We start from the raw sequence: 14,993 nt of genomic DNA on the forward strand, positions 1-14,993 counted from the left end.
GGAAAAATTACATTAAGATGCTGATAAAAATATACTGTTCACTGTATTATCTATTGTCTAAGGGCATTGTGGTTTGGTTGAAGTGTCTTATTGCTGGCCCTAGAAACTGTGGAAATACATACATGATTATGCCACAGTAAGCATTCAAATGCTAAATGAATTTGTATATATATGTCTGTAGTTATGACCAAACTCCATCTTTTTAGGGAGTGGTAAAGTATGGTACCTTCTAATATTCAATTTAATTTTTCTTCTAAGTACTGGTATGGTATCATCAACTGGAATAAAGTATGGAACCGCACCCAGAAAGCAGTTTCTAGAATCTAGATCCTTGTGTATATATAACAAACAAGAAATGTAGATCACGTTTTTCTTGTCAGACCTGTTCCTTTGACCTCATTATGCATTTGTCACAGGTGATTCACTTCCTGATGCCTACTTGCATTAGCATATATCGCATAATCACATGTGCTTACTTTTTTCTCTTTTGCAGGTTCCAGACGGTCATCAGTACTTTCAGGATGTTGATAGTAGCTGTAATTAAGTAATGAAAGGAAATGAAGCCTGCCTGCCACTGGCCAGGATCAGCCCTGAGATGCACTGCAGTATGAAAGTCTTGAGAAGCTGATGCAAGCCTTGTGTTTTCATCACTCCTTCCCTGTGGAGTAAAGTGTGCATAACAAGCCTTATAAGGGGTGGACCACTGAAACTGGGTGGCTGTTTTTTAATATATCTAAACAACCTACAAGTCTGCTTCCTAGAAATAGTCTTTCTTTTAATCAGCATTATCACATTTATATTTCTACATATGTCAACTCAATTACTTTTGTTACTGGAAATGAATTTCTCACTGAAGTTGTTACTCAAATATAGGGAATGTTAACTCAAAGGTAATTGGTTTGTATCTTTTAAATGTCAGATGCCAAATCAAGACATTAGAAGTTGCCCAGGAGACCCCTTTTTATACAAATTGAAGGAATAAAGAAACTGGAAGCTATTGCACCTCTTGTTTGACCCAGCATTGACATCTTCAAAATAAGTGGCTATTAGTCAGTTTGCTCCTGACAATGACTGAATTTATTGTTTCCTGGATAAGGACGTTTGGTTCCTAGAACAGCACAGGCGTTTGAGATTTCTGCAGGATCTGACAATGTCTTGGAAGAGGAATTATTTTGCATCAGGCAGCAGTGGACTACAGGGCATCTTCACTCCACGCACCATGACATCAATTGCTCCAAGCAAAGGCCTCATTAATGAGCCAGGCCAGAACAGCTGCTTCCTCAATAGCGCCTTGCAGGTGAGATCCATGCTCTCAGATTACGTATTCATTTTGCATTGTTATTTTGTGTAAGCTTCTGTCCTTTCTGTTAGAACTGTTTATTCTGATTCATTTTTTTATGTAAGCTTTAGTTATAGTGGTAGACTGCTGTGACTTTTTATATTCAGCAGGTAACTTTCTTTTAGGAGGTTATTTTTTCATAAGTCAAAATCTTTTGTTGTTTCTCCAGGCTTTTGACTGTAGAAATGTAATCTGTTCACATCTTTAACTACTAGATTGCAGACCTATAAATGTATAAAAAGTAATACATTTTTATTGTCTATTCATAAGTATAATTTCATTGTAGTTGAAAAGGAGAATTAACTTATTTTTGTTTAGTTGTATTCCAAGTGTCTTGAAGGAAAACTAATGAAAAGAAATTTTTCTTTTTGGTAGGGAGGAATTTTTTTTGACCTAGTGATGTGTATATATCATATATAACTCTCACGTATTGTACGTTACGTTCTGTGACATCACTACATGCCTAACACATTTTAAAATATATTTTTCAGTAGAGTGTCGTGTAAGTTAATTTTTTCTTGCTACTTTGCCTAAAGTAAGAATTTTTGCTGCATTACAAGTATTGACAAATGTGAATGTAATGGCATTAGAATTTAATTCATTAGCAGGAAATAAAGGTTTTAGTGCAGACTCTTTGATTCTTCTTTTCCCTCTTGTCTTGTGATATATCTCTCTATTATAAAAAAAATGATTCTTCATTTCCCTCTTGTCTTGTGATATATCTCTCTATTATAAAAAAAAAACTGGACGAGACTGCGACTAGACGTGATCTTTTGAAGAGAGATCTTTGAGAGACAGAGGCAGAGAGACACTTTCACTTTCTGCGAGATGGGCAGGTCACTTCATACTTACAAGCTTTGGAAGCAAGTCCCGTTGATACACATGCAGAGCAGGTTAGAGATAATGGAAGTAGGAAAATTCGAAAGTCTCAAGAAAATGAGAGTAAAGCTCACATTAGCGCAAACAAATGGAAAATATTACTCTGTGAAATAACGGAACAGTGAAAAGAGATCGAATAGTGTTTGAGGATGTTCTCGGGGGAAGAAGAGAGACAAGGCATTGACTTTAAAACGTTTGGAGTGCCACACAAAATGCAGATCACGCCGCACAGGAGCAGAAGTAACCCAGCAGCTGATCGAGCAAAGAGGAGGTTGGAAAAAAAACAAAAAAAAAAACTGTTATTTGTTTCCCATTGTATCACTGTTTAAGGGGTTTTGGAGGAGCGACCGCATGTCCTTGGGGTGTGTTCAGCCGTCTCTTCACAACGGCGCATAGCCGTAGAATTAAGATCTCATTAGTGCAAACAAATGGAAAATATTAATCCGTGAAATAACGTAACAGCGAAAAGAGATCGAATAGTGTTTGAGGATGTCTGGGGGAGAGGAGAAACAAGGCAGTGACTTTAAAATGTTCGAAGCATTGCACGAAATGCAGATCACACCGCACAAGAGCACCGGCAAGCCTGCAGCTGATCAAGCAAAGAGGAGGTAATAAAAGCAAATGTTATTTGATTCCCATTGTATCACCATTCAAGAGGGGTTTTTGGAGGATCTTGGGGAGCGTTCCGCCCCCCTCCTCACAATGGGTGGGGTGGGGTGGTATGATGGCTGGGTAGGCTAGCGAAGTGTAGATCATGCAGCATGGCAGAAGCAGCAAGCCTGCAGCTGATCAAGCAAAGAGGAGGATAAAAAAAAAAAGGAATTTGTTTCCCATTGTATCACCGTTTAACGGGTTTCGGTGGCGCTGCTGCGTCTCCTTGGGGTGCGTTCATCCCCCCTTTTCACAACGACGCGTAGCACTTGGTGTGAGGGCAGGGGAAGGGGTTGGTGAGCAAAGCGAACAGGGGACAAAGCCCCCTAGTTAAATGAAAAGAATTTGTTTGAGCACGTGATATTACATACTGTTTTTTTTCATGAAGTGCACTCTGTGCCGTATATAAAACTTCATTTAAAACATTTGCAGCTTTCTAGTTATAAAATGAAGTTCCTTTAGATTATAAAAGCAGTAGTAATTTATTACTAGTTTTGTCAGGATTCAGCAAAAGGGCACTGCTGAATCTTAGCATGCAAGAGAGAAAAGGAAAGGTAAAAGAAGCACAGTGTGTGATGTTAAATGTAACAGGTTTTGAACTCTCCTGGGACACAGAAAAGAAGCAATGGTGGACCATTAGTGAAGAACCCTCAATGCTGGAACTAGGTGCCTACCTAACTCATTTAACTCCTATAAGCCAAAAAAGAGAAGACAGCAAAGTAACAAAAAAATAAACGCAGAAAACAAGCAAGTTATGTGCAAAAAAACAGAGCACTAAAAAATAAAGTAAACAAAACTATTAAATAAAACCTAAAGAACTAATTTAACCTTTGTCACTTTCACAAAGTAATTTTTTTCACACAAGATAAATGTCATGCTCTTCTTAGTCTTTCTATCTCAGTTCTTCATACCCTGTCTGTGGGTTTTCCTTGGACATACTCATAGATGTAAGTGATAGTTAAATTAGTAACTCAGTTGGTCCAGGTTATAAATGAGTATGGATGGGTATGTATGAGTGTGCCCTGCAGTTGACCGTCAGCCTGCCCAGTGTTTCCAGCCTTGCGTCCAGTATGGAGTATTCAGTTCTTTACAAGTGAGATATACAGTGCATCCGGAAAGTATTCACGCGCATCACTTTTTCCACATTTTGTTATGTTACAGCCTTATTCCAAAATGGATTAAATTCATTTTTCCTCAGAATTCTACACACAACACCCCATAATGACAATGTGAAAAAGGTTTACTTGACGTTTTTGCAAATTTATTAAAAATAAAAAAACTGAGAAATCACATGTACATAAGTATTCACAGCTTTTGCTCAATACTTTGTTGATGCACTTTTGGCAGCAATTACAGCTTCAAGTCTTTTTGAATATGATGCCACAAGCTTGGCACACCTATCCTTGGCCAGTTTTGCCCATTCCTCTTTGCAGCACCTCTCAAGCTCCATCAGGTTGGATGGGAAGCGTCGGTGCACAGCCATTTTAAGATCTCTCCAGAGATGTTCAATCGGATTCAAGTCTGGGCTCTGGCTGGGCCACTCAAGGACATTCACAGAGTTGTCCTGAAGCCAATCCTTTGATATCTTGGCTGTGTGCTTAGGGTCATTGTCCTGCTGAAAGATGAACCGTCGCCCCAGTCTGAGGTCAAGAGCGCTCTGGAGCAGGTTTTCATCCAGGATGTCTCTGTACATTGCTGCCGTCATCTTTCCCTTTATCCTGACTAGTCTCCCAGTCCCTGCCACTGAAAAACATCCCCACAGCATGATGCTGCCACCACCGTGCTTCACTGTAGGGATGGTATTGGCCTGGTGATGAGCGGTGCCTAGTTTTCTCCAAACGTGACGCCTGGCATTCACACCAAAGAGTTCAATCTGTGTCTCATCAGACCAGAAAATTTTCTTTCTCATGGTCAGAGAGTCCTTCAGATGCCTTTTGGCAAAGTCCAGGTGGGCTGCAGTGTGCCTTTTACTAAGGAGTGGCTTCCGTCTGGGCACTCTACCATACAGGCCTGATTGGTGGATTGCTGCAAAGATGGTTGTCCTTCTAGAAGGTTCTCCTCTCTCCACAGAGGACCTCTGGAGCTCTGACAGAGTGACCATCGGGTTCTTGGTCACCTCCCTGACTTAAGGCCCTTTTCCCCCAATTGCTCAGTTTAGATGGCCGGACAGCTCTAGGAAGAGTCCTGGTGGTTTCGAACTTCTTCCACTTATGGATGATGGAGGCCACTGTGCTCATTGGGACCTTCAAAGCAGCAGAAATTTTTCTGTAACCTTCCCCAGATTTGTGCCTCGAGACAATCCTGTCTCAGAGGTCTACAGACAATTCCTTTGACTTCATGCTTGGTTTGTGCATGAACTGTCAACTGTGGGACCTTATATAGACAGGTGTGTGCCTTTCCAAATCACGTCCAGTCAACTGAATTTACCACAGGTGGACTCCAATTAAGCTGCAGAAACATCTCAAGGATGATCAGGGGAAACAGGATGCACCTGAGCTCAATTTTGAGCATCATGGCAAAGGCTGTTAATACTTATGTACATGTGCTTTCTCAAATTTTTTATTTTTAATAAATTTGCAAAAATCTCAAGTAAACTTTTTTCACGTTGTCATTATGGGGTGTTGTGTGTAGAATTCTGAGGAAAAAAATGAATTTAATCCATTTTGGAATAAGGCTGTAACATAAAATGTGGAAAAAGTGATGCGCTGTGAATACTTTACGGATGCACTGTATATGTTTGAGGCAAAGGTTTATATTAGCCCAGTGTCTTATTTTACATAGCTTGTCAGATTATTATCTAAAGTCCTGTGGAGTAGAAATTCACATTCCAGCTACATCGAGTACATCTTATGCTGTTGTCATTAAACTGGTCAGACAAACTCATGTTGATGGATGTAGTTTTTTGTCATGTACACAACATTGATGAAATATCTGCTTGAAACAGAGTGCATAGAACATTACTACATTAAAAGAAGATCATCTGGGAGCATGTGAAGAAACTGCTGAGAGAGGCCACACTAGAGCAGTTGAAGCAGACCAACTTGGAATTGTACCCCATGTAATTAGATTCTTAAATCATTACATGGCACAGTTGTGTTTAGCAAAGCAGATTTTCAATGTGGATGCTAGCTAGAAAATACTTAAATAAGAACACTAGTGGCTTCCTCAATATAGTTTACCATTTCCTTGTGATACCCTTTAGTAGTAGGACTGCTAGGCACCATTTTAGTGTTTAATTAAACATATCACAAAGGGGCCAATAAGAACAACATGGTTTGCCTATTTTGATGATAATGTTCTCTCCAACTTTCTGCCAACACATTCTGGAGTTTGAAACCAACCAACGTTCATTAAAAGAACTGGTATATGCTCTTGTTTCTAAGGCATATGGTACCAGGGAGACCAGACGTAAGTCACTGCCATCATAGACTTCTCGGCCTGAAGGGATATGAAAATTTCAGCTCTTGGAAATGGCTGGATTTGTATAGAAGTTCATTGACATCACAGTACTGCTCTAGTAAACTCCACAATGTTAAGATGTGTTTAAAACCTTGAAGTTTACATGTGTAATCTTCATGTATCTTGGCACACCTTCATTTTTAAGAGTACGTGGGCTGTAGTGCTCTCACTTGGACATTTTTCTGCCAAAGATCTTCTCCTGTCCACTGCAATGATCAGGGGGACCCAAATTACACTGAGACTTGGATGGAATTGGTTAAGCAGAGACCACCAGTACTTTAAGTGGGTGGAGGCTATTGAGGTACAATCCTGTGGACTAAAATTGCTTTCATATGAAGTAATTGCAGTGTGTGTTGTATAACTGAACATTGTCATTGTCTGTGAGACACACATCCCTGCGTTCCAACACAGCTATCAAGAGTCCTTTCAGTGGACTCTTTATTGATATGAACACTGTCATGGGGATTTTAGAGGTGGTCTGGCGACCTGTTGTTAAGAAGGATTTTCATGAAGTGTAAGGGTTTCAAGAACTACCTGGAAAACCATCACAGTCCACAGTGTCCTGAGCATTATGAATAGGTGCAGGAGACAACAATGAATCCCAGATTGGACATATCACATGCTATATATAACTTTATTCTGGCCAAGTGTTAAATATTACGTCAAATGACCTGGGGCCTCATGCATAACGCCGTGCATAGAATTCACACTCAAACATGGCGTATGGACAAAAGCAGAAATGTGCGTACGCACAAAAAAATCCAGATGCATAAATCTGTGTTCACCAACTTCCACGTTCTTCCGCTACATAAATCCTGGTCAGCGTGAAAAGTAACACACGTGCATGCGGCTGCCACCACTCCCCAACTTCTCCCAGAATTGCGCCTCTTTGAATATGTAAATCAATATAAATAGCCCTTAAGTTCAGCATTCTGTGAAAAGGCAATGGTAAAAGCATGGGGGAAAATAGAAGAATTTCAGCGAATACCAAGTGGAGGCAAGGAAAAACATACTATTTGTTGGTTTAAACAATGGTATAAACAACAAAAGGAAGTTGATCGAGTGACATAGAGTGTCGAAGAAACTCGAAAGCTCAAGTTCACAAAGTCGCACAGTGCCCAAAATAAAAAAAAAGTTGTCAGATATCAAAGTTGCCATGAAAAGGCGAGTCGTAGCCCACCATCTGAGTGTCATATGAAAGCTTATTTGGGTACAGAGAAAAGAAAAAAAAATAGGGACACAGTGGGGAAAAAAGCTCAAAATGACAATTTTATCTCGAAATGTCCACTTTAATCACGTAGTTTATTTTGCCATTGAAGTAGAACATCGTAAACTTCATCTTTAAATCATTTAATTTACTAGTTTCTCAAATACCATCATAATTAAAGTACCACATTAAATGCTTTGTTTTGTATGTGTTCTTCTATGTGCTCTTTGTGCGTGAATCACTATGTGCTTCTTAAACAGGCTTTCTCTTCCTCTGCCAGGACACAGAATCCATTACATTTGTGATATTACAGCTCTCTGAATAATTAAAATACTGAGATCTATACTTGATGTCATTTTCATGATGATATCATGAAATCACATTTTATTAAACATGGGAACATGGTGGTGCAGTGATAATGACGAGCTGGCGCCCTGTCCAGAGATTGTTCCTGCCTTCCGCAAGGTGCTTGGTGTGCCGTGCGCGACCTTCTATGAAATAATTTATTGCAGCAGTGCTGTGTTTCAAACATACTAACCCCCAATTCCTGTCATTCCTTTTCTTTCGCAGCAGTACTGTCTTTCAAACATACTAACCCCCAATTCCTGTCATTCCTTTTCTTTCTTCAAATAAACTATCGCCACACAATCAGCTCTGTAATAGATGTTAAGCTATCTGTACGTAAGCTGAGAATGCAGATTCTTCAAAGCTTTTAAGGAACATTGAAATATCTTTGTAGTACATGTTTAATTATTCTATCCATCTATCCTTCCAGTGTTGCGCCAGCCCCAGCAAGAATACAATGCGAGGCAGGAAATGTTTTCCTCTAGGGAGCGGTTGGAATAAGTTCTTTTGCAATTGCAGGGTCTTAAGTAACCCAAAACTATATAGATATAATATTAAAAGGCGATACCTCTTCCATAGTGATACGGCGGTAAGAAATCATATAAGAAAATAACTTGGCTCTCTTTAATGACAATTTATGAAGCATAACAGATGAAAGGAAGCCAAATGGCAATACAATTACTGAAGTCGCTGCGCTGGAAGGGTTTTCACGATCGGATGACGTCATCTCCCATCCGTCCTGGCTTCCCGGTGTGCCTGGCAGTGTTCCAAGGCTTTATACTCTTTTTCCATGTGCAGGCCCTTAATTAGGTAAATCATGCCATCCCAAACAAGGCAAAGAGAGGATTCAATTTCATGCACACAGAAATAGTACAATGCCCATTTTTGTAGTTGTCCCTTTCTCTCTTCAAATGCTTGTCTGGCAGTTCTAAATGCTGAGCCCCACTGTGCTAAATCTGGCTTGTACATGTGTGCAGATTTATAAAATATTTTTTGTACAGAGCACAGTGACATTAAACTTATATTCTTATTACAGGAACAATCCCTGAACGAAGCACCAGCTCCTTGCTAGCGCTGCGTCACTGTGTCCTAACATGTTTAATTATTAACAATATAGATTATTTAAATGATGTTAACATTTTATCTGTATAATGTAATAAACATATTTTGCTGCATTTCATCTTAATGATATCATCATCATATGTAAATGCTCGCTTTATAAAGTGGTTCAGGTTGTGCAATATTATAACTATCGCAAGTTTACAATGAGGTAATTGTACTAATAAGTACAAACAGTTCTACAATGAGCACTTGATAGACTAATTGAGTGTGTTTATAGTACTTGGGATGAAACTGTTTCTGAACCGCGAGGTCCGTACAGGAAAGGCTCTGAAGCGTTTATCGTATGAGAGCAGTTCAAATAAAATAGCGCATGGCTGTATACCGATAATTCTTTCTGATCAGCTACAGCTGTGATTCCACACTCCGATACAGTGGGATAAATACTCTGAGTGGTGCATTGAGAGGGACAACGCTAAAGCAGCTATGGTATTTGGAATAGTTTGGCCATTCCGTGGACCATTATATTGTTACAGGTTAATTATAATCAGATGTTTTAAACTAATAAACAATATGCGGTTAATTTCAGTGTATTTGATAAAGTCGCGTCAGGGATGTGGATCTAAAAAAGAAAGAGAAACCACACTGGAACAAAAACACTGTTTTGACGCTGGGTGCCTCCAGGTTGAAAGACCGAGCAGAGAATTTGCATACGCCAAGCATTTAGCTGCCGTGAAAATGTGTGTGGCTTTATGCCAAGTTTAGGTTTTATAGATTGCGATGTGAGCGTGGGAACGGGCTTACGCAACATTTTTGTGTGTACGCACCGTTTATACATGAGGCTCCTGGTCCATTTCAGTGCTGGATTGTGATAGGCAAAATAGTCAAAAACATAGGTCCTAGATATGGCTGAATTAAAATGGGGTACAGTTTCAGACACAAAACGCCTTTAACTGCGACCAATAATAAAAAACCCTTCTTTTAGACAAAGCTCTCGTGTAGGTTCTGTGTGGCATCACAAAATATTTGAATTGTCCATCGCCTAAAGTTGCATGTACTTGTTTATTATAAAGAGGACGACCACTCATATATCTCCGTAAATTAGAAAACTGGGACCTGGACCTTGAGACATAACAGGCTCGTGAAGTGGTGTCTTTGGACTGAAAGAGAGGTTCTGGGGCAACATAACTGTCCATTAAAAAGTATTTACTCCATTCCCAAAGTACAGAACAGAGAGAGAGAAAGCTATAAAGGAGTGAGTGGACTTTCTTACTTTCCTGAAGTGAACCAGATATCCAAACAAAGAATAATTGGATTTTTTTTTTTTTAGGAGTACACATCAGTCAAGAATTTTATGCAAGATATTTGAGAGTAGAGACAATTACCGAGATTCCAACATGGAAGAATTCAAAGGGATGACATGGTTCTGAAAGCTTCTAGAAAACTTTACCTTGGGCCTTATACTCGAGTTAAACTCTTTCTCCTTCAGGCTGTTAAATTCCTCGTTGGGGAGGGGTCAGCCACATCAAGATAGCGTGCTTTCAGATCCTGGTTTACTTTGTTCATCTATCTTATGTTCTGACTGCCGCAGCTCAGACTTCTGTTTTAGGATTCTCCAAGTTAAACCCATGAAATTCTACCACACCCATATTACAGCTGCAAATATTGGTTGGCATTGTTGTATTGTATCTTTGGATATTTTATTGCATAATGAACCTGGCAACTATTCAGTTAGAGGACTGGCTTTGTGCTTAATGTAAAATAGTTTTTATTCGTGTTGCGATATAGTCTGAAATAGTGACAAGGTAACTTGATTTATTTTAATGTTTGTAGATTTTTGAGTGTATCACAAATATTTTTGTAAGTAAAAGTACATCTTTTTTATTAGTACTGACATTTAATCCTTCTGTTATTTCCAGCTTTTGTAGTTTATTTAATATCTGTATCGTGTAATTGTGTTTAAAAGAGAAGTTGGGTGGCTTGAATGTGACTTACTGTTGATGTTCTCTGAATTTCTTCATCGTAGTCTGTTTCAGGTGTTGTTCATGGAGGCAATGTTTTAATTATTTTCAGACTCATGTAAAGTGTATTTAAGGTTTCCCTTCAAGTATGGTCTCCTGATGAGAAGAAGTTTTATAGACCACTGTGTCACAATGCTTCTGCCCTGTAAGATGAAATACATAACTTAAGGAATGTTACCTTGATGTGAATTATGCAGAGACAGTCTTAAGTTATTTTCTCTTTAACAGGGTAATCTCTGTAACATCCATAAATAGGGTTAACTTTCATGTTGTTTTTTCCCTACAAAAAGGATGTGTGATTCCTCTATACTGCAGATCCAAAGCTAATCATTTTCCTTTTTATTTTTATTTTTTAAACACAAGTGTTAAAATGTCTTTAATGTTTAAATTGCTTTAGGTTTTTAAGGCTTTTTCAATAAATCATATAAAAGTGAAGATAGCTTTGCCCATGTAATATACTACACGCCTCACCATATCCTACCAGAATGGGATACTAAGATGATATTCTGTTTTCCAGTAAATTATATCTTGAAAGGTAGCAAGCCTAGCAAAAACTGCAAAACCTAGCAAAACTGTATTGCAGCTGAAATTTAGTTATAATTTAATTTGAATACAGGTAGGCAATGGTTTTACTGTATGTATCATTTGTCAATGGTAGAGTTGCTTTGTTTTTTGATGCTGTAGTATAAATTCTTTGTTTAGGCAATTTGACTATTGTTCCTAGACTTTTTTTTGCTTTTTAACATGTGACATGATAGAAAAGGTGTGTGTTCCCTGGAGTATCCTTTTAAGGACATTTTTATTGTAAGTACTTATTAATCTTAATTTCATTTTAGCTGAAAACAATCCTGACCTCACAGCTTTTCAGGTGATACTAAACATCAATTACCTGCACAACATGGTTATTATCTTCTGTAATACCTGCTTATTAGGGCCAGAGAACTAAAACTTATGGTGCAAAATTATATTTTTGACATTAGCAATTACAGGTAATTACACATCTCTGACAGAATTTTAATATCTGATTATGATCTTTGCATGTATGAAAAAAGTTGAGTGAAATATGTTTACATTTCAAAGAAAACAAAGCAACTTTTATTTTGTTGAGGAAGAATGTGCCATTCATTTGGTTATACATTAATCTAAAACTATTTTCTTTTGTTAAAATGTTTGTGGCCAAGCCATTTTTGATTGATTTCCTACGACAATGGTGATGCACCTGTCCTTGTACTTAAACATTTAGAAGGAAATTGCCTTTGATTATTCTTTTTGCAACAAATGATGTCTTTTGCCCTCCTCAATATAATAATTTGTTTCAAAAGTAGGTTTACAGTTGTGGGTACGTTAGGCCGGCAGTATTTTTTTCCATACGAACAACTAAAAATCAACTTTTTGCCCACTCCTGTATTTTGTTATAGCACTAAGGAAATGTTCTGAGTCTGGGGGTAAACCAAATACTAAACTTTTAATGGGTCCTGGCAAATCTTCAAAAGGTGATAATGATTTTTCAACTTTTCTAAGTATATTTCAGTTGGTTCATTTACAGTGGTCAACGTATTTCTCAGTAAATATATTTCTAATGGGGCTATTTACATGAAATTTTCTCCAGATGTCGGTTACAACCCAAGTAATACACACATATGCACAAATCAAAACAAATAAGTCCATAAATTAAGTAATGTGTAATAAAGTGGAATGACACAGGGAATAAGTATTGAACACATTTACTGGAATGTATTTAATACTTGGTAGAAAACCCTTTGTTGATAACGACAGCTTCAAGATGCCTCCTGTATGGAGAATCTAGTCACATGCATTGCCCAAGTGTGATTTTTTTGCCCATTCTTCCTCACAAACTGTCTTTAAATCTTGAAGGTTCCGGGGGCCTCTTCTATGAACTCTGATCTTCAGTTCTTTCCATAGATTTTCAATTGGATTCAAATCAGGTGAGTGGGCCATTCTGGCAGCTTTATTTTCTTTTTCTGAAACCAATTCAGAATTTCCTTGGCTGTGTGTGGGAATTCAAGGTTATTATAGTTAACAAAAAACTAAAATAAAAACTGAAACTATTATTAAAAAAAACATTTTCGTAAACTGAAACAAAACCAAAATGAAAAACTAAAACGAAACTATTAAAGTAGCTGGAAACACTAATAAAATAATAATTTACTAAAAATAATTTATTTTTAATTTTTGAATGAATATTCTTGCTGTTAGTTTTTAACTCTAAAACTGAAAGTCATCCACCACGAGCCGCCCGCACATATTTATCCAGTGAACGGCGGTTGGTGAAGGAGGGTGGCTGTTCACACAGCATTTGCAGTGACAGAGTGAGCAGAATACATGCGTAAAGTGTGTGGAACAGAAAGCGATATACGCTGTCTTTCTTTGCACTTGCTGTATATCAAGATGTAATTCAAACGCCTGAAATCGGAATGTGCTGGTCAACAAAAACTTTACCGTATGGACAGAAAAATCACGAATGAGTAACGTTTATTTCTCAGGTGTCTGTTTTTTGTTGACAGTAATTCACCTGCCACTTCGCACACGAAGTATAGAGAAAGTATAGCAATCATGAAAAAACTCAACCTCGAGATTTTGATGAATCTTGACATTTTAGACCTCCCCGAGTCCGAAAATACTGTTTTTTGGAATTATGTCTGTGTGTGTGTGTGTAAACATGATAACTCTAAAACGCAACTAGATAGATGGATGAAATTTGGCATGTGGTTGTTACACCAAGATTGTAGATCTGTATTAACGTTTGGGCCAAATCCATCACCCGGAAGTCGTACTTTACTTGAACACTTACTCAATTTTTTTTTTCATTCATGCAGCTGCAGAGTCCGATTTATTCAACTTTACTTTTATAATAATTGTTCAACATATTATTAATTTAATTTGTTGTTGATGGTTCTTTAATGTACATAATATAATCATTGTCATACAGTTTACTCCTCAAATATCCATCCCCATATCCGAGTACACGAGAAAGTCTAGGGGAGACTACTCATGATTTTTGAAAATGAAATGGTACTGATTGAGAGACTGACAAGGTTTATCATACAAGATCAGAATATTGTTGCTGACCAACCACTTTTGTTTTAAAAATGTTAAGAACAAAGTGATATAAACCTTGTAAAACTTCTGAGTTGGCAATGTCTCTACTGAACTACAGGTAGGTAGGCGAAGAGAGTCTGCCAAGTGATGAAAAGCTAAACATACTAATGTTTTTGTATTTATGCTACATTTATTAATTTATCTTTTTTTAGTTAATATTCACAGCTCAAAATACCTGATATTGTGAAAATAATCCAGTAGCGGAATTATGTTTTAAAATATCTGTCCCCATTTTTTCAACGTTTCGCTCTCAAAATGGATAGTTGAAATATCATATTCTTTTTGTTTTCAACATCAGCCATATCATACATATTGCATACCAGGGATTTTTCCTGCCTTGCATCCAAACCTGCTTGGGCAGGCTCCAGGTTTTCTGTGATTCTGCTCTGTTCCTGTGATCCTGCTCTGTTCTTAATCACAGATGCTGTCTGTGTCGTTTTGTGCCTGTCCATACTATTATTACCTGCTCTTGCTCTGCTCATTATGGGTTTACTGTTCTTATGGTGGGCTATTCAAGTCTCACTGCCTCTACCCTTGACACCACATGCTTGTTTTTCCTTTGTTTCCCTCAATACAGCTAGCTGGGGTCTGAACATGGATTCCAGCATAAGTGCTTTGTTCTTTCTAAGCCCCTGTGATTTTCATGGTCACACCTGTCAGAACACAATAGAATCTGTTTTCTAATTTCTGATATCTTTTCAGGCTTGCAGGTGGCAAAATTCTGTTTATAAACTGCTTGTGCCTGAGACGGAATTAGAGATCAATATGGCTGGTAGAAAGCAAAGCCCAGTATTTGAGATTTTTGACTGAAATATTCAAGGCATTCATTATAAGCACATTGTAATTGGAGCAGGAGATGTTGTGTGCTATAGACATTTACAGTAAAAAATCCCTCACACCTTAAAATTCACCT

The 14,993-nt window shown here is 37.9% G+C and overlaps 1 protein-coding gene across 13 annotated transcripts in view; it reads left to right on the forward strand.

Moving 5' to 3' along the window:
- usp54a (ubiquitin specific peptidase 54a) overlaps window positions 1-14,993 on the forward strand; it is a 307,359-nt gene that overhangs the window by 141,872 nt on the left and 150,494 nt on the right. For all 13 annotated transcript variants that reach the window (XM_028795167.2, XM_028795169.2, XM_028795170.2 and 10 more), the window contains exon 2: window positions 494-1,297. In XM_028795167.2, the coding sequence (XP_028651000.1) occupies window positions 1,151-1,297 (147 nt within the window). In that variant the 5' untranslated portion in view covers window positions 494-1,150. The remainder of the gene's footprint in view (window positions 1-493; window positions 1,298-14,993) is intronic.

The sequence above is a fragment of the Erpetoichthys calabaricus genome, chromosome 2 (genome assembly GCF_900747795.2).
Source record: "Erpetoichthys calabaricus chromosome 2, fErpCal1.3, whole genome shotgun sequence".
Lineage (NCBI taxonomy): Eukaryota > Metazoa > Chordata > Cladistia > Polypteriformes > Polypteridae > Erpetoichthys > Erpetoichthys calabaricus.